Source organism: Ruditapes philippinarum, unplaced genomic scaffold (genome assembly GCF_026571515.1).
Source record: "Ruditapes philippinarum isolate M1 unplaced genomic scaffold, ASM2657151v2 ctg1239_1_1_1_1, whole genome shotgun sequence".
Taxonomy (NCBI): domain Eukaryota; kingdom Metazoa; phylum Mollusca; class Bivalvia; order Venerida; family Veneridae; genus Ruditapes; species Ruditapes philippinarum.
The window spans coordinates 162,357-188,722 of record NW_026866030.1 but is presented as its reverse complement, the minus strand read 5'-3'; the positions used below and the strand labels follow the sequence as shown (position 1 = coordinate 188,722).

At 34.2% G+C, this 26,366-nt stretch overlaps 1 protein-coding gene across 1 annotated transcript; it reads left to right on the top strand.

Annotated features, from left to right (window-relative positions):
- Positions 1 to 20,779: 20,779 nt before the first annotated feature.
- Positions 20,780 to 25,247, top strand: LOC132731058 (mucin-2-like). Its single transcript, XM_060717168.1, has 5 exons — positions 20,780 to 20,859; positions 20,898 to 21,163; positions 21,279 to 21,890; positions 22,608 to 22,880; positions 23,317 to 25,247. Exons 1-5 carry the CDS (start codon positions 20,780 to 20,782, stop codon positions 23,799 to 23,801), a joined length of 1,716 nt encoding a protein of 571 aa, XP_060573151.1. The 3' UTR covers positions 23,802 to 25,247.
- Positions 25,248 to 26,366: the final 1,119 nt, after the last annotated feature.

Here is a 26,366-nt window from a genome sequence, read left to right as displayed (position 1 = left end):
CTTACAGACGATTTTCATTCAAATCCTGGCAATAGTTTTTCTGTAAAAATTTGATTGACACAATATTTTAGAGCCATTTGTTTACTTCCTTTATTGAATGATAAACCCTAGGTAAAATTAAAATTTACCTATAAAAAAATTTTTCTATAAAAACCATGACTTTTTTAAAAATATTAAACCCAATTTAATTTTTGGAAAATGCCCAAAGAAGGAAAAGCTTTAAAGTCTTAAATATTGAATTTTGTATTAATTAAAAATAAAGGGAATTTTTTTAAAAGAAAAATAGTTTTTAATCACTCTTTGGTATGACATATTCACTTAAATATGCAAAACACTTTTCCAATTTAAGCCTGAACTTAAACCACTTTTAGATATTTCTTGCATTTTTACAGATGCCAACAAGTAGTAGAGAACACCACCCGTCATTTGAATGACCTTGGCTCATTGGGAAGACAGTAGACCAGAGGCAGAATCAACTCACAGACAAACCTGTCACCTCCAGAAGTTGACTGTTTTTCACCTTCAAATGTTTCCTACAACCTCTTCACAGAAATTCTTCAACATTTATCTAACCAATGTCCTCAACAGAGACTTCCCTGAACCAATCCACAATGTCATCGAATGATGGTCAGACAGAGCTTCTATCCAAAACAGCAACAATATTCACCAATTTGGTAGATTACGTAGATTGGCAAACTAAGTAATGCTTACAGGTTCATTGGATTTTTCTTGTTGTTTTTTTTTTTTCGTTTCACAATTTAGGTTATAAGGAGCTGAAACAGTAAAATTGATTTTGGCTAACATTGGGTGTTACAAACTTTTAACAACACCAGAGCTAAAAACAACATCACCTGCTAAAGATGCATAGAATGCACATATCAAAGTAGTCAATAACTAGATTAAGGTATGCACTTCACAATAACTAGATTAAGGTATGCGATTCATTCTGTTTAATGTAAAAATTTAACGACAAAAGGAAGTCTGCATTCAGGACTTTAAAAGGCCAGTTTAAGGTTTTGCACATTGTCTCATTTAAAGTCTCCTCATCACTATCCACACTGTCTTTTTTAGAGACTGTAAGGCCTTTTTATTGTCATTCTCATTTTTAGGACAATGCTAAAATTATAGTTCATTTCCAGGTCTAAAAGAACTATGTTCAGCTTTCTTTTTTATCTATGATAGTAAAGTTGAATTTTTTATATTTTCTTAAACTTTCAATTCTTAAATATTTAGAATCAAGCTTAACAAGGGAAGGGCGGCGAGACATAGTACTTCTTCATGCTGAGGCTGACACAGACCTAGCTCAGACATGCGAGGGATACATCCTCACTGAGGATGTTGGTACAGGAAAATTCATAAACTTTACAGCCTGGGATCTATTTTCTGAGATTGAGACCAGTGGGTAGAAAACAATGAGGAGCCTGGAAAAATTTTAACATATAAATTATAATAAAACACATTCTAAGTTCTTGGTACTGCAAAAACCTAAAAGAATGACATTTAGCAATGTTTCTAACATGAAAAATAATTTAACTAAAGGATTAAAGATGGAAAATTGGAAAAAAGAAGATAGGGAGTAATTCCAATCTGGGCCTGACCAATGATTGCAGAGGAATCTGATAAGGAGTTTAAGTATTATAAAAAGGATTTTGAATATTTCACTTCTTAATTAAAACCGGTAATTCAAGGGTTGGTGGCCAAGCGATATATTAGATTTGTTAAAAGAAGAACAGTTTAATCAAAAGGCCCAGAAAAAAAATTTCCAAATGAAATTTTTTTGGAATGAAATATCCGAAATCTCTGTTTTATGTTTGCATTTTTCATTCACTTTAATTTATTTGGATTTAAAAGAAAATAAGAGAGGAAGTGTAATGGCAACGATCTAATTATAAAACTCTTTGTTAATCAAAACATAAATTGTGGCAAAATAGAGCATTCAACCCAAATCTTGCTGGAGTTAATGAGGTCAAAAAATCCATGGCAGTTAATATACATTTTGTGTAACACATGGAAGTTTAATTTGTAAATAAAAATCCAAACACATCCTAAGAAAGATGGGAGCAATTTAACGCATTAAAACAATTTGAGTATACACAAAGTAGAAAAGCTATAGCCTACATTAACTGAATTGAAAAATGTTGATAAATAACAAAGGACCTCATTCAAAAGTGAAACGAATTTTTTCCAACTTCATGTAAAGAGTCAATTTCACCTTAAAACGGGAATTAAAAAAAGGCTATATCAAAATAAAATTTTTTTGAAAAAATTTCCATTGAAAGAAATTTATTTTTGCTTTAAAAAAATGTTTCAAAAAATTTGTCCCAAAAAAAATTTTCTAGTTATTTAAAAACACATTGGGAAAAAAAGAAATGTAAAAAAAAAATTTTAAAAAAGGATTAAAATTAAAACTGAACTTTTAAATTTTTTTTTAGGGGTTTAAAATAAATGCATGTCCCATTTGTTTTTAAAGGGAAAATTATACACAAACAAAAAAATTTTTTTTAAAAAAAGGGTATCATTCTTTTTTCAAACAATTAAAACAGTATTTTTGTTTTTGTAAACTATAGTCCAAGAAATTAGTGAAATAATTGTGCACCTTCTGTGAAAAGCATGAAACTTGGCATGGTAACAGGAAATGATATTTCAATTCATTTCAGCCTGGGATCCACATTTTTAAAATCCAAGATGGCCGCCAAAATCCTAGATGGCCGCCAAACTGTACAATGTACATGAGAAAATGAAATTATTTATGGCATGAAAATGATATAAATGACATTGTAGGTCAAAATAGTAATTTCTTGGAAAAAAGCTTTAGTAGCATTTAGTATAAGATTCAATATGGCTTCCAAATCCAAGATGGCCGCCATTAAATAATGATTTTTGAACAACTTTCTATGATATGGATAATTTATATGATCAACACTGTTCATACACATAACACACTAATAAACTGGTCATCCTGCACAAAAACTGCACACATAGGTGTACATTCACAGAGAAAAAAACTTGCATTTATGAATTTAACCATGAGAGCACATTATTTTGCTTGATATTTCGAAGAATAGGGAGTGATATTGTACACAGAAGACGTCAGTTTTCCAGTTTGGCTAAGGTTTTGCATGCAAATTGGTTTTGTAAAAATTACATAATAGAATAGGTATAAACCACATACACTTATTTATGAGCATAATATAAGGTCACAAAGGCCAATAACTCTATAATGGATTTTGACAGAATTATGGCCCTTTTGAATGTAGAGAATTCTTCATTATCTAGGTTCTTGTTTTTAGCTATCAAGCATTGAGAACTGTCGAACACTCAATGATGTCCTACTGATAGCTCTTGTTTATGTGCATGATTTTTACACCATGCTAACCGCTAATTTTAACGATGGCCCCATGTTACCTTATTATCAAAACATAACATATAAGCGAGTTTCTTTCTGCGGAAAACAACATATCGTAGTATCACCGAAACAGTCACATCCATTTATGCAAGAATGACTCTAATACATGTTTTTGTGCATCCACATAGATCTGTAGAAGTTAAATCCTGTGTTAATAGGATGAGGGCTTTAAATGGGTCATCGCGCTTCTGTAGATGTTAATGCATGAAAAGGGTAAAATAATCCTCTATAACAATGTTTTGTATATTTAAGAGCACACAATTCTTTAGCTACCCTTGCAGAAATATATACTGGTATTTAAAAAGTCCCAGTATTTCCCAGTTATTATCCTAGAAAATTCCAGAATGTTAAAACCAGTCTTGGCTATTCTAGTATGGCCTAGGAAATACCAGTTACTGAGAACTAGGCATTTCTAATAATTTTTAAACAACTCATCAATTTCTAAGTTAAACTAGGAATTGTAATTTATTTTCTGAGATTTCTAAGACTTAAGATTTTCCAAAATTACTTAGAATTTATCTTGTAGAACAAAATCCTTAACATCTGTGCTAAATTCCTTGAATCTTACATAAATTCCTAAAGACTAGGAATTCTCTTTGTTGAATAAAGAAGGAAGACAATAAAATTGAAAATAAAAATGTTTTCTTTCTTTTTTTAAATAAAACAACATACTGATCTAGATCCATTTGATAATATTTTTCTAGGATTACTATTATTATTATTATTTAATTGAAATTTAATAATCAATTGACCTTAATGGTCAACCTGCATTATGACAATTTTATCATTGGCCATTTAATTAATAGATAATAGGAATATATAATCCAAAAAGAAATAACAAATGTACAGGCACTCCAAGTAAATCAAAAACGTATTATAAACCTTAAAAAATAATTGACATCCTGAAGTATGTAATTTTTATCAGTTTGTAGAGCTACTTTTAGCGCTGTCAAATTGCATCCACTGATGTCAATGCTTCAGTGCACAGGCTGTGTGTATAAACCACTTCATACACGGCTTATACTGCCTAGTGTTGACATTTTTTATTGAGTGTGATTTGAACATATGTAGAATCTAATAAGGGGTGGATTTAAGGTGATTATTATTGCATAGTTGAAAATCCCATGTGACAAATTGACTCTTGTGCAGATTTTTTCACGTGTCAAATTTGTGCATTTCCAAAATTTTCACGAGTCAAAACCCCCCGAATCCCCGCGTCAATCGAGAGTCCTGAATTAAAGTAGGCCTATATGTGGCAGGTCATATTTATGCTGACGGAAATTAAACGATGATAACTTAGTCTTTAACTAACCAGCGAACCTTTACGATTATACGTACTCGAGCAAATATCCGTATATTTACGCTAACCGAGACGAGCATAAATTTCATGACGTATTGGATACGTATATACTGATGACGTAGCAACACAATTGTTTTGGAAACTACTGTAGCTTTGTATGAAATTCAAGCGCTTGTTGGGCTTAAAATAATAGATTTTGTGAAATAAAAATTCAACGATATAATTGAAATTTATTCAGTCATTGTATTGACGGCAAAAAACGGAACTACACGGAATTTTGCGAATCAAGCACATGTTACTGACGTAGGTATACAGGTTTTTTATTACGTAGAACACAGGTTTATTGTGCGCGCTAATAATTCAAAGAGGCAGACACACTTCGTCTCTATCAACAGTGAACTGATATGTCTCCCCAATAAAGACAGATACAACGAGGAAGGTGAAATAGCTCAAGCAAATTATCAGAGGAAGACCTTCAAAGCTGCAATCGGTGAAATTCACTGTAAAGTATTATCATAAACGCACTGATTTTTTCCAAACAGAGCCGGCGTGTTTATGACCCCTAGAAAAAAATGAAGAGTCTAGAGATTATTTTAATGACCTTTCTTCACTTCTAAAAGCATTATTTTGTAACAATTTGCCGACTGTAACAATAGAAATAATAATTGTATTTCCAGCTTATTCCTAGTTACAGTTAAGATACTTAAACCTTACTGGAAAAATGCGTAAACGGACATTTGTGACATATTTTCGCGACCTGTTTTTATTTATTTCTTTGTTGAACAGGAAAGATATAATAATAATAAATAAAAAACAAAGCATCGTTGAAGATGGCTGTGCTTCCATGCAGGAAATTATTTGCCTATGCCCCCTAAAAGTTTAAAATATTGTTTTGAAAAATGCATGGCTAGCAAGTTTTTTTTTACCCCCAGACAGTTGAGTTCAATACCATAGTATGCAGACAGTTCACTACCTTAGCAATTTTGAACTTGTATTAGAAAAAAAAAGTTTTTCATAAAGAAACAATATTTTTATATCACCATTAATTTATGTAGATCTAGTTATAATATTATATATTAGAATATGATAAACAAGATCAACAAGAAAAGATGATGTTTAATAAGCCTACATCATGTCTGTGTTTTAAAATAACACATTACTGACTGTATTTTTAAATCACAATAAGATACCTCCAAAAATTTATTTGAAACAGAAATCATGTTTTCTGTTTGTTTTTGATTTGTTTGTGTGTGTTTGTGTGTGATTTAATCTCTAGATTTCTGTGCATGTATAGGAATTATTGGACCACTAAAAAGTTGTCTAGGCCACCAAAATTTATCGGTCATTCAGTGGTCCAGGTGACAGCCTAGCTAAAATGGTTTGTCTTTGACACTGTCTAAGCCTATACTAGAGAATCTGAATACTGGTCCATTAAAATAAATCCCACATGATGATTTGCAAAGAACAAAAATAGCACAAACAGTGTCATACTTTAAGCACTAACCTGAATACATTGCCTTAATCTCAGTCATTGAATTTAAGATTTTTGAATATACTCGTCCAAATTCCAGTTTTGAATTTATTCTACTATATATTTAACTAAATTCTCTTAAAATTTACACTGGTCATGGGCCACCGGGCCAGTGCTAAATTCGATGACTGTAATCTGTTATTGTATTAGGGGGCAGGACGTGAAGTGGTTGAACACGCTTGAACAAGATATTTTTGTGGCCCCACTTTAGTGGCGGGCATTTAGATTTACCCTTGTCCGTCAGTTCTCTTTTGTGTCGGATGTAACTCAAAAAGTATTTGACGTAGAGTCATGAAACTTTACAGGAATGTTGATCAGCATCTGTAGTTGTGCACCTGGGTATTTTTGTCTGGATTTATATAGTATTTTTAGAGTTATTGACCTTCACTTAGAAATTTTTTGCAATTTTCAACTTGTTGCATGTAAATCAAAAAGGATTTGACATAGAGTCATTAAACCTTACGGGAAGGTCGGTCAGCATATGTAGTTGTGCACCTTGGGTTCCGCTTGTGGATTTATCCCGTATTTGTAGAGTTATTTCCCTTGACTTCGTAAAAACTGTTTCATTATGTTGTGTTATTTGTTCCTTGAGTGCTAATGAGTTAGAATCAACCAACTTTACAGAAATAATGATCAACATCACTAAATTACAGGAATAACAATGATAATAATTAATAATAAAAAAAATACACAGTATATTTTCATTAGTTTAACTTTTTTGGAGCTCTAAGTGTGACCTTGACCTTTGACCTGGAGACCTGGATCATGCATGGAGCAATACATATCATGGTGGTGAACATTTCCATAAAGTATTATAAAAATTCTTCCATACATGTAGGAGATATGCTGCAGACAAAATCTGGATATTTCACCATCTTTAGTGACCTTGACCTTGCATATATTGACCTAAAGTACATGTGTCACAGCCGTTGTCATGATAATGACCATTTGTGTTACAATCCATCAATAAATGATGATTAAATCGTCCCTATACACATCTTCATATTTTTATCTAAACTTTGACCTCTATGTGTGACCTTGACCTTGGCTGCAGGGACCTGAATTTTGTGCGCGACACTCCGCCTCACAATGGTGAACATTTGTGCCAAGTTATATTGAAATCCCTCCATGCATGTGGAAGTTTTGCTCCGGACAAGCGTTTTTCAATGAGCTCTAAGTGTGACCTTGACCTTTGACCTAGAGACCTAGTTCATGTGCGTGACATGGCTTCTCATAATGGTGAACATTTCTATGAAATTTCATTAAAATCCCTCCATGCGTGTAGGAGATATGCTCCGGACAAAATCTTGATATTTCATCATCTTTAGTGACCTTGACCTTGTATATATTGACCTAAATTATATGTATCACAGCCATAGTCTTGATAATGACCATTTGTGTTACAATCCCTCAATAAATGATGACTAAATGGTCCATATACACATCTTCATATTTTTATCTAAACTTTGACCTCTATGTGTGCCCTTGACCTTGGCCGCAAGGACCTGAATCTTGCGCGCGACACTCCGCCTCACAATGGTGAACATTTGTGCCAAGTAATATTGAAATCCCTCTATACATGTGGAAGTTTTGCTCCTGACAAGCATTTTTCAATGAGCTCTAAGTGTGACCTTGACCTTTGACCTAGAGACCTGGTTCATGTGCGCGACACTGCTCCTCATAGTGGTGAACATTTCTATGAAGTTTCATTAAAATCCCTCCATACATGCAGGAGATATGCTCCGGACAAAATTAGACGCCGCCCGCCCATACGCCCGACCGCCCGCCCGCCAGGGGCATTCCCATAATACGTCCCGTTTTTCAAACGGGCGTATAAAAATTGGAGATTAACTAAACAAGATATGTTTGTAAAACATGTATGCCCCCTATCAGCAGCCAATTAGTCATGTGATAGGGTTATTATGCATGACTTCTGACCCAGTGATCAAACAATTAATAAGGGTTATCAAGTATCTACTGGTCATGACCTTAACCTTTGACCCCTTGACCCAAAACTCAATAGGGGTCATCTGCTCGTCACGACCAATCATCATACAAAGTTTGAAGTTCCTAGGCCTAAGCCTTTTTAGTTAATTGATCGGGAACCGTTTTAACATACAAGGTCAATGTGACCTTGACCTTTGACCCCTTGACCCCAAAATCAATAGCGGTCATCTGCTGGTCATGACCAATCACCATACCATGTTTGAAGTTCCTAGGCCAAAAGGGTTCTTAAGTTATTGATTTGAAAGCATTTTTACCTACAAGGTCAATGTGACCTTGCCCTTTGACCCCTTAACCCCAATATCAATAGGGGTCATCTACTGGTCATGACCAATCACCATACCAAGTTTGAAGTTCCTAGGCCTAAGGGTTCTTTAGTAATTGATCGGAAAACGTTTTTACTTAAAAGGTAAATTTGACCTTGACCTTTGACCCCTTGACCCCAAAATCAATAGGGGCATCTACTGATCATGACCAATCACCATATCAAGTTTGAAGTCCCTAGGCCTAAGGGTTCTTTTGTTATTGATCGGAAACTGTTTTTACCTACAAAGTCAATGTGACCTTGACCTTTGACCCCTTAACCCCAAAATCAATAGGGGTCATCTGCTGGTCATGACCAATCACCATATCAAGTTTGGAGTCCCTAGGCCTAAGGGTTCTTTTGTTATTGATCAGAAACTGTTTTTACCTACAAAGTCAATGTGACCTTGACCTTTGACCCCTTAACCCCAAAATCAATAGGGGTCATCTGCTGGTCATGACCAATCACCATACCAAGTTTGAAGTTCCTAGGCCTAAGGGTTCTTTCGTTATTGATCGGAAATCGTTTATACCTACAAGGTCAATGTGACCTTGACCTTTGACCCCTTAACCCCAAAATCAATAGGGGTCATTTGCTGGTCATGACCAATCACCATACCAAGTTTGAAGTTCCTAGGCCTAAGGGTTCTATTGTTATTGATCAGAAACCGTTTTTACCCAAGAGGTCAATGTGACCTTGACCTTTGTCCCCTTGACCCCAAAATCAATAAGGGTCATCTACTGGTCATGACCAATCACAATACCAAGTTTGAAGTTCCTAGGCCTTAAAGTTCTTTAGTTATTGATCAGAAACCGTTATTGCTTACAAGGTCAATGTGACCTTGACCTTTGACCCCTTGACCCCAAAATCAATAGGGATCATCTACTGATCATGACCTATCACCATACCAAGTTTGAAGTTCCTAGGCCTTTAGGTTCTTTAGTTATTGATCGGAAACTGTTTTTGCTTACAAGGTCAATGTGACCTTGACCTTTGACCCTTTGACCCCAAAATCAATAGGGGTCATCTACTGGTCATGACCAATCACCATACCAAGTTTGAAGTTCCTAGGCATTAAGGTTCTTTAGTTATTAATCGGAAACCGTTTTTGCTTACAAGGTCAATGTGACCTTGACCTTTGACCCCTTGACCCCAAAATCAATAGGGGTCATCTACTGGTCATGACCAATCACCATACCATGTTTGAAGTTCCTAGGCCTTAAAGTTCTTTAGTTATTGATCGGAAACCGTTTTTGCTTACAAGGTCAATGTGACCTTGACCGTTGACCCCTTGACCCCAAAATCAATAGGGATCATCTACTGATCATGACCAATCACCATACCAAGTTTGAAGTTCCTAGGCCTTAAGGTTCTTTAGTTATTGATCGGAAACCGTTTTTGCTTACAAGGTTAATGTGACCTTGACCTTTGACCCCTTGACCCCAAAATCAATAGGGGTCATCTACTGGTCATGACCAAACACCATACCAAGTTTGAAGTTCCTAGGCCTAAGGGTTCTTTAGTTATCACTCGGAAACCATTTGGTCTACGGACCGACCGACCAACGGACCGACGGACTGATGGACCGACAAGTGCAAAGCAATATACCCCCTTTTCTTCGAAATGGGGGCATAAATATTGTAAAAAGTTGTAAAAAAATCTTCGATTTATTTGTTGTCATAAATAAAGTTCTATATAAACTATTATTGGTCTTATATCATTTTAGATAACAAGAGGGCCATGATGGCCCTACATTGCTCACCTGACTTATCAAACTCATCCAAACAATTACCTAGACAAGCATTCTGACCAAGTCTCATGACAGGTGAGTCAAAAATGTGACCACTACAGTGTTAACAAGGATTATCCATATTTGAGCAGTGCGACCTAGTTTTTTACCCAGGTGACACATACTTAAACTTGACCTAGAAATCATCAAAACAAACTTTCAGACCAATTTCCAGGATACTTGGATCAAAACAGTAGCAACTAGAGTGTTAACAAGATTTTTCTATTTTTTGCTCCGGTGACCTAGTTTCACATGCGATTTCGAACTCATCCAAGCAATTACCTAGACAAGCATCCTGACCAAGTTTGATGATAATTGAGTCGAAAATGTGACCACTAGAATGTTAACAAGGTTTTTCCATATTTGGGCGGTGTGACCTAGTTTTTCATCCAAGATGACCCATGTTCGATCTTGACTTAGAAATCATCAAAACAAACTTTCAGACCAATTAACAGAATATTTGGATCACAACAGTAGCCACTAGAGTGTTAACATGATTTTTCTATTTTTAGCTCCTGTGACCTAGTTTTTCATCCGAGATGACCCATGTTCGATTTATTCCCAGCAATGACATAGACAAGTTTCCTGACCAAGTTTGATGACAATTGAGTCAAAATTGTGACCACTAGAGTGTTAACAAGGTTTTTTTATTTTTAGCTCCTGTGACCTAGTTTTTCATCCGAGATGACTCATGTTCGAACTCATCCGAACTATCACCTAGACAAGCATCTTGATCAAGTTTGATGATGACTGATGCAAAAATGTGACCGCTAGAGTGTTAACAAGGTTTTTCTATTTTTAGCTCCGTGACCTACTTTTTCATCTGAGATGACCCATGTTCAAACTCATTCGAGCTATCACCTAGACAAGCATCTTGACCAAGTTTGATGATGATTGATGCAAAATTGTGACCGCTTGAGTGTTAACAATGTTTTTCTATTTTTAGCTCCAGTGACCTACTTTTTCATCCGAGATGACCCATGTTTAAACTCATCTGAGCTATCAACTAGATAAGCATCCTGACCAAGTTTGATGATGATTGATGCAAAAATGTGACCGCTAGAGTGTTAACAAGGTTTTTCTATTTTTACCTCTGGTGACCTACTTTTTCATCCGAGATGACCCATGTTCGAACTCATCCGAGCTATCACCTAGACAAGCATCTTGACCAAGTTTGATGATGATTGATGCAAAAATGTGACCGTTAGAGTGTTAACAAGGTTTTTCTATTTTTAGCTCCAGTGACCTACTTTTTCATCCGAGATGATCCATGTTCAAACTCATCCGAGCTATCAACTAGATAAGCATCCTGACCAAGTTTGATGATGATTGATGCAAAAATGTGACCGCTAGAGTGTTAACAAGGTTTTTCTATTTTTAGCTCCGGTGACCTACTTTTTCATCCGAAATGACCCATGTTCCAACTCATCCGAGCTATCACCTAGACAAACATACTGACCAAGTTTGATGATGATTGAGGCAAAAATGTGACCTCTAGAGTGTTAACAAGGTTTTTCTTTTTATAGCTCTTGTGACCTAGTTTTTCATCCGAGATGACCCATGTTTAAACTCATCCGAGGTTTCAACTAGATAAGCATCCTGACCAAGTTTGATGATGATTAAGGCAAAAATGCGACCGCTAGAGTGTTAACAACTAAATGTGAATGGACGGACGACGGACGGACGACGGACAATCATCGATCCTAAAAGCTCACCCTGAGCATGCTCAGGTGAGCTAAAAAATGACACAAGTTCAATGTCACGTAAGTAAATATGCAAAAAAAAATATACAGACTGGGTAATCCCCTATAGCTTCCTGAACCTAAAATTAGCTTTCTATTATCAGTAGAGAATTTTACGAAGTTTAAGTTTAATGCAGGACTATTAACTCCAACCAAATTGGTAAATATATTCTTTATATTGTTTAAACATAATGATATTTTATCATTGTTTGAACATAATGATATTTTATAACTTTAATTATTAACTATGTTTACCAAGCTATCTTTTTTTTTTTTTGCCTTTGAAAATAGGCCTACTATAAATAACATTTTTTCTCTATCTACGTCACACTGTTCATACTTTTTTCAGTTTGCATTAAAAGTTCCTTATTCATATTGCAAGTATATTTTCAAAAAATTATTATTTAGTTGTAACCCTTCACTCGTAAAAAAGTGCTAAATTTGTTCCCAATTTAGCTGTATATATCTATTTCATATAATTTCTATGAATACAGTAAGACTTTATACTAGTGTTCAGGGTTGGATCCAGGATTTCGGGTTAAAGTGATGTGAGGGGGGAGGGTAGGGCTGTAATGGTTTACTGGTGCACTGATATATTGCAGTACAGAGGAAAAGAATTTTGAACCAGTTCACATTAATTATACTTTTTTTTTTTAAATACAATTTACACTGTATTGTTACAGCCCTAGCCGAATGGGCAGTCAGTCAGTGGTAAAAGCACAATGCCAATTTATATTTCGAAGGAATAAAATGATGCATTCTGGCGAGTTTTTGGTCCATATTCTACCTCAATTGATCATTTACAGTTGTGTCAGGAAAGTTTAGACTGTCAGGGGACTGTAGCAAGGCCTTAATTGGGTCCCAGTTCTGAGCCATGACATACGAGGGTTGTCCAAAAAATTCGTGAACTGCAGTTATTGTCGGGAGAGTTATTAATAAAAACAAATTAATTATATATCACTTGAAGGGAAAATTTGTCTCAAATAAGAAAACAAAAGAAAAAGCCGAGTAACCGGCGAGTCGTATAAAAGAATGGTCATTAAGTTACCTTAGTAACGTAATACCGGCGCACAACAAAAAATTAGGTTAGTTTATTACTGTAATTGTATTAATTGTTTGTTGCTTGTGAAGTGGCATTTGCTTTTTATGTTATAATTTGTTTTACTGTCAACAGAGAAATGATTGGGTGCAAAGTATTTTGTAGTTTTTATTGTTCTTATGCAACAAACATGTAACATATTCCACCAATGCACGAAGATATTGGACAACCCTCGTCACATAAGCCGGCATTACGGCCGGACGTCTGCCTGACGGGTTGTCATCGTCTTCTGACTCTCGCCCTTCTACAGAGCGTTTGTGCCATTTAAAAACCAGCCTGCGTGACATTGAACTTGTCCCGCTTGCCCTTTTAAGTTTTTTCAGAACTTCTTTGTAGGTATCTGTTGCAGGCTGTCCAGCACCTTCTGACAAAAAATTAGGGCAAATTTTAGGGCAATTTTTAAGAAATTTTAGGGCTAAAATTAGGAATTTTAGGGTAAATAAAAGAAATTTTAGGGCTAAAATTTGGAATTTCATAACTAAATTATGGCCTCAAAAGACCATGATATGGGCTCAACTTTGTATATTTGACACAAAAGTAACTCACAAATAATGCTCTAGTTGGGTTATAGCAAAGGTGTTACCAGTGTTCCATAGTCACCAGTGAAGAAATGGATGCACTGGTCAACTGCCTTTATAAAGAGCTGAAAAACTACATTAAAACATAACTAGAATGATAATATTTTCAAAGTTATAAGTATCCCGGAACAACCAATATTCAATTAGTTAAGCTTTGCTTAGCCAATAATAAAAGGAAGGGGAAATTATGCTGCTATAAATGCATTTATTATAAACATTTATTCATTTTAAGGTTGGTACATTTTCAACAAGTCTTGATCTTTCTAAAAAAAAATTTAAAAAAAATGACCCACTCAAGTCATTCCCAGGAATATAAAAACTTAAATTCAAACAGCAGGGTATACACCTATGAAGAATTTGTTAAAGATAAATCAGGCTACTAACAATTGTAGAAAATTTCACAACAGTGTCAGTTTTTTTAATGATTTTCAACAGATTTTTTTCCAGATTTTAAAAAACTTACACTATATGTTATAACATATGTTCAGTACATGTTAATATGTACAAAAAGGGCAGCTGAAGGTGTCACTTCTTAGTACCCTAATTGGGTAGCAATATGGTTAAAGCATCCAATCATTACTTTCAGTTTACCTTACCCACTTTATAATTAGCAATGGAAACTTGTCTAGATCTGCCAGCTGGTATCACTTACAAAAGATCTGTTCTACAGATAACTTGATTACAAATTAAGATTTTATTAATAAGGACCCCTACATAAAGTTTGATGAAATTTAGTGGTTCATCATGTAAATAGTTGCTTTAAATACACCTAAGACTGAGGTAAATGGTAAAACTCTGTAGCCAATAAAAATGTAACTTCCTTGGAAATTTTTTTATCACAATTTTAAACACTGGTGACTATTTTGATATAGTCACAGTCGGACAATTTTCATTGTTCCATTTAAAACAAACAGTTTCTTATTATTTTTCTGATAACATCTGGCAATTAATCAAGTATGGCATTTCTGCAGGAGTTGAAGTAAATACATGTGACTTTATGCAATTTAGTCAGACATGACATCAGCTCCACTGACTGTGTTCGAATTGAGGTTGTGATTGAAACATGGTTGTTTCGCGATATGTTTATCACAAAAGATAAAAAATTAGGAATGTAAGTGAAAAAATAGGGCTTTTTTAGGAATTCCCTTTGAATTTTTCATTTTTTTAGGAATTTTAGCCAAACAGAAAAAAATTAGGATTTTTTAGGAATTTTAGGGACGCTGGACAGCCTGCAGTGTTGGTGTTTTACCAATACTTGCACAAAATTTAATGATCATCCGTATTTCAAGACGTTTAGCGACTGACATTTTCATGTAATTACAGTATTGACGACCACACACAAATGTTTGTTTACGACTGTTACAATAAGGTAAATGACGTCATATTTTCTAGTGACGTTAGGAATACGTACACACACAAAGAACTTATAGTGAAAAAGCTTAAAAATTTAAATCAGAAATCTTGAAATTCAGTCTATTTGTTGCCATAGCAACCAGAATTTTCAACATAGAAAAAAAGAAAAAGATGTGCATAATCTCCAGACTGCCATCTACCCATATTTTAAGTTTCATAAAAATATTTTCAGTACTTTTTGAGTTACCACTGGATCCAGTTTATGTGTTGAATTTGCCATATTTTCAGACTATTTGTTGCCATAGCAACCAGAATTTTCAACATAGGAAGAAAAGAAAAAGATGTGCATAATCTCCATACTGCCATCTATCCATATATCAACTTTCATTAAAATATTTTCAGTACTTTTTGCGTTATTGCGGGATCCAGTTTTGTGGACAGACAGACTGACAGACGGTCAGACAGATGGATGGAGGGTAAACCTAAAGACCCCTCCGGTTAAACCGGTAGGGGACTAATAACCTTTCATTTTCCCAATGTACTAAACATTTCCTAGTCAATTTTTTACCTTCACGTGTGGTCTTGACCTTAAGCTGGCACAAGGGTAAGATGGGTTATGCACATTGCCCAGTTGGGGAGAACATTTGAGTAAAGTTTGAAGAAAATCCTTCCATTAGTATAGAATGAAAGAAAAACCAATTATATATAATTATGTATTAAGTTATAGTAAAAAAATATCATTTATTAACATTAATTCCAAGATCAAGGGGAATAATTCTAGAAAAAGTCATGCTACAGGGGCGGCAAAATCAATTGTCCGTATTGTCCAGGTTGTCCCACAGCCTGTACGGACAAGTGGAAATTTTCTAAAATTTACTATATAAGTATCATACGGACAAGTAAAGAAATGCTTAAAGTAAAAACGGACAAGTTAGTCAAAATCAGATTTTGCCGGCCCTGTGCTAGAGTTATGAACCTTTCACACAACATGTGTGTAATGATAAGAAATATATATTTGAAGTTTGAAGTAGATACCTTAAAAAGTAAAGAAGTTATAATATTTCTTAAAGAAAATCCTAAGTTCAAAGAAAGATAAATCTGTTAAATATTGCTTTCGAAGAGTTACGAACATTGACACATAAAATGTAATTGATGATAAGGAATAAGTATTTGAGAAGTTTGAGGTAGATACCTTTAAAACTAAAAAAAAGTTATTCAGTAAAAAATAACATTTTTCTAGTAAAAAAATCTAAGTTTATGGGTAGATAATTCTTGCAATATTAGTGCAAGAGTAATGAATCTTGCCACATAAGATGTGGATGATGATAAGTTACATATATTTGAAGTATGAAGTTGATCCCTTTAGAAATAAATAAGTAACAGTAAAAAATAGTATTTTTTAAGGAAAATTCTAAGTTCAAGGGAAGATAAATCTGAAAATATTGGTGCTAGAGTTATGAACCTTGTCACATAAGATGGGGATGACGATAAGGTACATATATTTGAAGTATGAGGTTGATCCCTTAAGAAATAAAGAAGTAACAGTAAAAAATAGTATTTTTTGAGGAAAATTCTAAGTTCAAGGGGAGATAAATCTGAAAATATTTGTGCTAGAGTTATGAACCTTGTCACATAAGATGTGGTTGATGATAAGGAACATATATTTGAAGTTTGAAGTTGATACTTGAAATGACAAAGTTATAGTGAAAAATATTTTACTGCACCAAAACTTTAATCTGAAATCTGGACGTGGACGCCGACGCCGGGGCGAGTAGGACAGCTCTCCATATACTTCGTATAGTTGAGCTAAAAAGGAGCATAACTTTGTTAAAATGCAATACAGAGTTATGAAACTTGACCTGCATATCTTAATTGTGACACTTCATGTATTTTTTAAGTTTCAAGCAAATACCTATTCTAGTTTCAGAAATATTCAAATACATGTTAAGATTTAAGAATATTTTCTAGGTCAATTTTTTACCTTCAAGTGTGACCTTGACCTTAAGCCGGCAAAAGGGTGACATGGGTTCTGCACATCCCCTTGTTGAGGTGAACATTTGAACCAAGTTTGAAGAAAGTCTTTCAATTAGTGTAGGACTTACAGAGCGGACACAACATACTGTCTAATATTTGATTGTTTGATATTTGACCTTCAATTGTGACCTTGACCTTGAGCTGACACATGGGCAACATGGGTTCTGCACATCCCCTTGTTGAGGTGAACATTTGAGCCAAGTTTGAAGAAAATCTTTCAATTTGTGTAGGACCTACAGAGCGGACACAACATACTGTCTAATATTTGATTGTTTGATATTTGACCTTCAATTTGTGACCTTAGACCTTGAGCTGATACATGGCAACATGGGTTCTGCACATCCCCTTGTTGAGGTGAACATTTGAGCCAAGTTTGAAGAAAATCTTTTCAATTAGTGTAGGACTTACAGAGCGGACACGACATACTGTCCTAATATTTGATTGTTTTGATATTTGACCTTCAATTGTGACCTTTGAGCTGACACACGGACAACATGGGTTCTGCACATCCCCTTGTTGAGGTAAACATTTGAGCCAAGTTTGAAGAAATCCTTCAATTGGTATAGGATTTATAGAGTGGACACGAAAATGGAGACGGACGAACGGACCGACCGACGCGACAAAGCATATCTATTATAGCCCCCCCCCCCCCACATTTTGTGGTGGGGGTATAAATATCATATCCTTTAAAATTAATTAACATAGATAAATATCATATATCATTTAATGAAAATTATCAGTATGAAGTGATCTGACCACGTCTTCTTTTTTTTTTGGGACCTTAAATTGGCAGAAACCTTAATTGGGTCCATTTTTCAAGGAAAGATCAGATCCAAAGATGATGCTTAAATCATGTATTATTCTGCCAATTTAAGGCCACAAAAAAGGAGACGTGGGGTCGTGACTGCATAGAGTTCATAGTTTTATTCAAATGCCTTGTAATCGGACGATTTTCTATATAGCAGGATAGTATGTCATGGTTCAGAACTGTTCACTAATACGGGGGAAAAATGTGTAAAGGGTGGGATGGCTCAGTTGGCAGAGCTGCGGAAAGGTATTCCAGGGGGTCCTGAGTTCAAGTTCTGTTCAGGCTGCACATTTGCTCACCCTGTTCATCATTGGTTTTGAATTTTAAAGAATAAATAAATCTAAGAATGCACTTGTTTTTCCTAGCTTCCTAATACTATAACATCTAAACCAGTATTGACATGGTCAGTAACCTTAGCAAATTTATAACCGAGTATGTCTAATACAGTCTTACCTCGGTAATGTGGCCCTCTTTTCACAACAACAGTTTTAATTTTTCCTATGTAGCATTGTCATGTGAACCTCCTTAAAACTGATACAGATCATTCCCCTTTGGTCAATATTTGCCCCGCCCAAGGGGTCACTTAGTTAATATAGATTAATATGATAACACATTTAAGTCTAATTGTGTGAAACTAAAATGCCCCAGCTTAGATATTTGGTATGTGGCATTGCTTAGTTGACCTCTACAAAAGTTACATAAATCGTTAAGACTGGCTCCACTCTGGGGGTCACTTAGTTATTGAAATTATTAATTCCTAAACTATAAAAGCCCAGAACTTTAATAGGGCATGTAGCATTAATTTGTAGTTTTCTACAAAAGTACAATAATTTTTCATATCTATCAACTCAAATTTGCCACACTTTTTTTTAAAGAAAACATTTAAGGTTCTTCTACAATCATGAAGTCTGTTCCCAGCTTTGCCAACAAAAAACTTTAACAGTCAGGCTATTATTTTTTTTTATTTCTTAATGGATTGTCTGGATATTTACACACAACAATCCTTTGGACAAGACCTTTATGTAGGCCAAATTGATTGTAACCTTCACTCATTGACATTGACCTTCAAGGTTCAATTATTGAATTTTGCAATAATTTATAAATGGAATGTCTTGATACTTGTGCATAACTATCTTGGACAATATCTTAAAGAATTGTATTAGACATTGATTTATAAATGACCTTGACCTTAAGGGTCAAATGAGTGTAAATTTTCATGGTTTTTTGGGGTTTTTTTTTTGCTAATTGGCCATACCTTTTTAAGTAATAAATAAATTGTCTTGGGCACAACAATCCTTGGGACACGATATTAAAGGAGATTGAATTGAACTTGACATTGACTTAAATTTGACCATGACACTGTCACACTGAAGGTCAAAATAGTGAATTTTGCTACAGTTGGCCACATTTTTGTTATTTATTTATGGATCTGATTTATACTTGCACAAAAGAACACTTATAATACATCATTCTAACATGTTAAGTTATTCAATAATGACCTTGACCTTTAAATGACTATGACCATCAATGTCAAATTATTGAAATTAGTTCAACTTTTTGTTATTTATTTACAGACAAAATAACACATATGACAAATCACTTGATATCAATTAACCTTTAATTGACCTTGACTGTCAAGGTCAAACCATTTAAATTTGCTTAAATTGTCATAACTTATAATGTTATTTATTTACAAATTTGATTTATACTATGATAAAAGAACACAAAATCAACATGTTGAATTATCATATGACTTTGACCTTTAATTGACCTCTACTTTAAAATATGCTTAAAATTGTCTTTACACAGATTTTAACACTTGTTTGGTCATATCTGTGCATGACCTTGATTTTTGACCCATGACCTCTTAGTATGTCTGACAATTACAGATCATCAAGGTGCATGCACTTTTGAAGATTGAAGGCAGTACTATGATGGACAGACTTCAGTGTTTATAAAAAACCCAGGTTAAAGTTCAGACAGAGACCAAAAACAATTTGTTCTCCTGATTTATCAATCAGGAGCTGTAAAATTGATTATTAAAAAAAAAGGTTATCAGGTAAATTAGAAACCATTAGGTCATGAAATGAAAACCAAAGAGGGATAACTAAGATTAAATTTATTCCCATTCACCCTTTTTTCTTGAATGCAATATATTCAAATAATAAATGATAATACAATTGATTATATTACTTTTTTTATCTCATTAAACATAATTATTTCTTTTCATTCAGAAAACAAAATGGCAGAAAATGAAGCAATCCTGGACAAAGAGGAGAATGTCAAAGCATCAAAAGAGACAGCTAAGCAACAGCTTCCCCTTGATCCTCAACAACTAAAAACAAAAAAAGGGAAGAATAAGAATGCCGTTCTTAGAAAGTCTAAATCAACTACAGAATTGATGAAAAATTCCAAAGAAAATGCAACATTATTACATTCCCAGTCTTTTTGTGAGAATACAAGTCCTAAATCAATAAGTAGCCATTGGTCCATTCCCGAAAATGATGGAGAAATTGCAGACCAAACAGATCAAGCATCAGCCAACATTTCTGATTCTCTAGATAGCATTGATGCTAGATTGACTGAAAAATAAAGCAAACAATTTCGATCTCATCAGCAACAACTGTTAAGCTTGACAGTGTTACCACACCAACAACCACATCAAAATCAGGTGACAGTATTTTCCACACCAACAACCACATCAAAATCAGGTGACGGTGTTTCTGACGGTGTTTCCACACCAACAACCACATCAAAATCAGGTGACGGTGTTTCTGACAGTGTTTCCACACCAACAACCACATCAAAATCAGGTGACGGTGTTTCTGACGATGTTTCCACACCAACAACCACATCAAAATCAGGTGACAGTGTTTCCACACCAACAACCACATCAAAATCAGGTGACGGTGTTACCACACCAACAACCACATCAAAATCAGGTGACAGTGTTTCCACACCAACAACCACATCAAAATCGGGTGACGGTGTTTCCACACCAACAACCACATCAAAATTAGGTGACGGTGTTTCCACACCAACAACCACATCAAAATCAGGTGACGGTGTTTCCACACCAACAACCACATCAAAATTAGATGACGGTGTTTCCACACCAACAACCACATCAGAATCAGGTGACGGTGTTTCCACACCAACAACCACATCAAAATCAGGTGACGGTGTTTCCACACCAACAACCACATCGAAATCAGGTGACGGTGTTTCCACACCACAACCACATCAAAATTAGGTGACGGTGTTTCCACACCAACTTCTATATCGAAATCAGATGACGGTGTTACCACACAACAACCGCATCAAAATCAGATGACAGTGTTACCACACCAACTTCTATATGGAAATCAAGTGTCTGTGTTACCACTGAAACAATCATATCAAAATCAGATGACGGTGTTACCACACCAACAACAACATCAAAATCAGTAGATGGTATTACCACACCAACAACCACATCAAAATCAGATGACGGTGTTTCCACACCAACAACAACACCAAAATCAGTAGATGGTGTTACCACACCAACAACCACATCAAAATCAGATGACGGTGTTTCCACACCAACAACCACATCAAAATCAGATGAAAATCATTCAACAAAACAGTCATCAATAACAGTATCCCCAGTGTCAACAGCATCATTACAAACAGTATCACCAGAAAAACCACCACCTCCATCATCACAACAATCATCATCATCACCATCAGTACCAACATCTCTATCAGTATCACTACCATCATCATCAGTATCATCATCACCAAATGAACCTTTAACATTTGTTACATCAACATCATCAATATCATCTGAAACTACAACAATTACTACAATAACAACAACACCAATTACAACAACAATAACACCAGCAGCAGCAAATGCAAGATCAAAACCTGTTAGATCAGCTTTACAAGTTTCTATAACAGGTAAGTGTGTAGCTTGTTACCTCTCACAACAATTACAATAAAAATCTCAATGCTTAACCTTTATTCTACCATAGTGGTGTGGCCTAATGGTTGACGAGTCAGACTACGAGCCTAAGGATTGCTGGTCATGTAGGTTTGAACCCCCTAATACGGGCAAGCCATTGTTTCTTTGAGCGACAAGCTTTACACTCATTTCTTAGAACTGGTTAGTTCCAGGAATGGATTCAACAGTATGTCTGTAAGCTTATAGCTCCTTCAGAACAAAATTTGTATAAACTAAATCTTGTAACCTACTTATTAAGCTCAGTAACAGACTAGGCTTGCCAGACCATTTTAATTCAAATCCTGGCAATAGTTTTTTTCTGTGAAAATTTGAATGACAACAATATTTTAGTGCTGTTTGTTTACCACTACTCATAAATCTAACATAAATTTCTTGGATGAAAATATCCCAAATCCAATATAAATAATATCTTGTTCTAATTAACAATTGCTCATGTTATTTTAAAACTGTATTAATTAATATATGCCAAGAAGAAGGACATTTAAGTCTTGAAATTGAATTTTGTATTAATTCAATGAAGGAATAATATTTTTTGTAGAATAATTTATATTTGTTTAAGGAATCACTCGTTGGTACTACATCACTAATGCATAAAGACTATTCCAGTAAGCATTGACTTAAACACATTTAGATATTTCTTGTATTGTTTATAGATGCAACAAGTAGTAGAGAACACACCAGTCATTTGAATGACCTTGGCTCATTGGGTAGACAGTCAGACAGAGCAGAATCACTCACAGACAACTTGTCACCTCCAGAAGTTGACTGTTTTACGCCTTCAATGTTTCCTACCACCTCTTCAAGAAATTCTTCAGCATTATCTTCAATGTTATCAACAGAGACTTCTGAACAATCCACAATATTTTCCAATAATGTCAGACCAAGTTCTATCCCAACAGCAACAATATCACCAAATTGCAGATCAGGTAAGTCGGCATCTTTGTGTTGTTATGGTTTATATATTTTGTCGGGTGTTACATACTTAAAGCAACACCTGGGGTCAAAACCATTTCATCCACATTCAACTAGATTGAGGTATGCACTTCATGATTCTGTTTTAACAAGAAAATTCAAGGACAAAAGGAAGTTTGGTTCAGAAAGATAACACATTCAGGACTTTTTAATGCCAGTTTAACGTTTTGCATGTTGTATCATTTAAAGTACCCTCATCACTATCCACACAATCTTCAAGGCCTTTATAAGGACTTTAAAAAATTTTATTATCAGGCTCATATTAGGGCAATGCTAAAATTATAGCTATTTTCCAGGACTGAAAAAACTGTCATCAACTTCCTTTTTATCTATAATAGTAAAGTTAAGTTTTTTGGTATTTTCTAAAATGTTCAATTCTTAAATATTTAGAATCAAGCTTAACAAGGGAAGGGCGGCGAGACATAGTACTTCTTCATGCTGAGGCTGACACAGACCTAGCTCAGACATGCAGGGATCATCTCACTGAGGAAATTGGTACAGGATTTCAGAGCTTCACAGCTGACCTATTTTCTGAGATTGACAGCGGTAGAACAGTAATGAGGAGCCTGGAACAATTACATGAAAAATATAGAAACATTCTAGTTCTTGGTACTCAAAACCTAGCAGACGACAGCTTTGCTAGGTTTTTAGAGGAAAATATACTATCTAAAGGAATAAAAGATGGAAAGGGAAAACAGAATAGGGTAATTCCAATATGGGTGACCAACGATTGCAAGGATCTGATATCTGAGTTAAGTATTATAAATGGATTTGATTATTTCCACTTCTTATCAGACCGTACTTCAAGTTGTGCAAAGGGATATATTAAGTGTGTTAAAAGAAGTGTTGAACAAGGCAGGAAAAAGTTCAAATGAAATTATTGGATGAAATATCCTAATCTCTGGTTCACTTTAATTTATTTGGATTTAAAAGAAATATAGAGGGGAGTGTATGGTCAACTTTGCAATTAGAACTCATTTGTTAATCAAACATAAGTGTGGCAAAACAGTAGAGCATTCACCAACTTTGCTGGGTGCGATGTGTGCTCAATTCTTGGCAGTAACACATTTTGTGTCGACAGCATGGAAGTTTATTTGTGATACATCCAACATATCCTAGAGATGGGCATTGCACTATAAACATTTGTAGAAACTATTGCCTACATGTAACTGAACGAATGTTTAAAGTAAAATTAAAATACAAAAACTCATTCAAACTGTGGATAAAACAAATGCTGTGAATGATTTTTTAACTTCATGTCAAGATATAGCATTTTTTGCACGGTTTGGAGTCAAAGCTGAAAAGAACTAAAGCTGTATCTAATGAAATTTGTTGATAAAATCCATTGAAAGTAAATTTATGTTGCTTCTATAATGTTCTCAAAAGAGTTGTGCCATAAAATGTCTATGTTATTTAATACACATGGACAATGTACGTAAACTGAATAAAATGTTACAGATCAAAATATTATACTGTACTGATTAATCTGTTTAGTGATAATATCATGCATGTGCCATTTGTTCTTAAGAAAATTATACACAAACATATATTTTTTTAAGAAAGGTACTCATTCATTTTCAAACAATTCAACCAGTATTTTTGTTTTTGTAAACTACAGGAAGCAAATTTACAGCTTTATACATTTTTATACACTTTTAAGCACTCATTTTAAATTAAATGGAAATTGAAAAATAAAACTGTTTGCATGTATATAATTTGATGAAAATGGTTGAATAACCTATTGTGATAGCTGTTGATACTGTGATAAGGCTTAAGATAAAATATTATTACCCTTCCAGATTTTTTCGGCCTTTTTGATTGGATATTGATCACCCGAAAGAAATTGATATTACCGAGCCAGACAGGTAATATACACATTAAATTTCCCCGAAGGGTACCCCACGTTGTAAACAACATGTGCCGTGCGATGCGCGTACGGTTTGATTTTACGCGATATAAATTCCGATTTACAAGCACTTTTAAACTGTCAAATGATAAATATTTACCAAAATAGAGTAATGATACATATTCTCGTCAGTATAGGAAACAAATATGACCTTGTGAAAGCTTGATATTAATTCCAAAAAAGTGCATTCAACAGTCTACTCCTTTTCTCATGTTTACATTCGTTATGTTCGAAAGAAAATACGTCATGTATTTACGTGACGTCATGTTGTGGTGAAGGGGTACCCTAAAGGGAATCTTATTTCGATGTTTCATTTAAAGTAGCAATGATTTGTTTTAAAATCGTCTAATCTAGGCACGGGAAGGGTAATAAAATTATTATTTTGGTTTTGGAGTGATATATGTGGATATATTACCTGTCAAGATAAAATATCATCCTCGCCCGACGGCTCAGGTGATATAAAATCTTGACAGGTAATATATCCACATATATCACTCCAAAACCAAAATAACATATATTGTTTGTTTTCCTTTCAGCTACTAACCCATAAAAATTTTGGTACCCAAAAAATGTTATTGCCAAGCAAAAAAAATTGGGTTTAACATGGAAGTTGCCTGTAAATTAGAATCACATCTCATTTTTTCATTAATATATCAAAGTTACAAACTTTCTTGTATTTCTATAAATCTTTGAAACTGGTTCTTCATTCACAATATCTTGTTTTAATTCATGAATGATTATAAATGTGTTTAATAAATGAAAATATTTTAGTTTAATAAATTTTTACCTACCTTAACCTACAATATAACCTCTTCAGACTGGAACTGGTTGCTGGAAGGGAAACAAAGATATTTTTATGGCAGGCCTAACTGCTGATGTTAAATTATGTTCATATGAAGTCATATTAATAAGCATTTATACTTTTCAAGCAAGGTTGGCTAGTAACTAATTAATTTTCAACAACAGCGGTAAAAAAATGTTTTCCATGCATGTTCGAGAAAATCTACAAGTTTTAAAGCTGCATGCATATGCTGCATATTTAAAGCTGCATATGAATCAAAATATTGCAAAAAAATTAAACTTTAGAAAAATAACCTAAGTTTCTTAAAAAGGTAAAAAGTTTTAGGATTAAGTAATAATTTATATGTTTAATATAGTACTAATTTTGCATCAATGATCACCATATTTATACTGTGTTACTAACGCAGTAACAGCTATGTTTTCTTATTTTGACCTCTTTTTTATTTATATACATAGTTGCAAGAGCTGTTTTATAATATGTGAATTATTTTCTTTGTTCACTTAACAATATTTCACTTTGAAATAGTTCTAAAATTTTCATGAAAATAAGCATGAATTTGGAGGCATGCTGCTTTAAGCTTTTAGGCTAGTGCTTACTTTAACCATTGATTGTATGTATAAAATATTCATGAAAGAATTTACGCTTCTTGAAATGTTAATTTAAAGTGTGAATATTCTATTTGTTTTCATTCATGAAATGGAAGAAAATAAAGAATTGTTAATTGTTTAAATG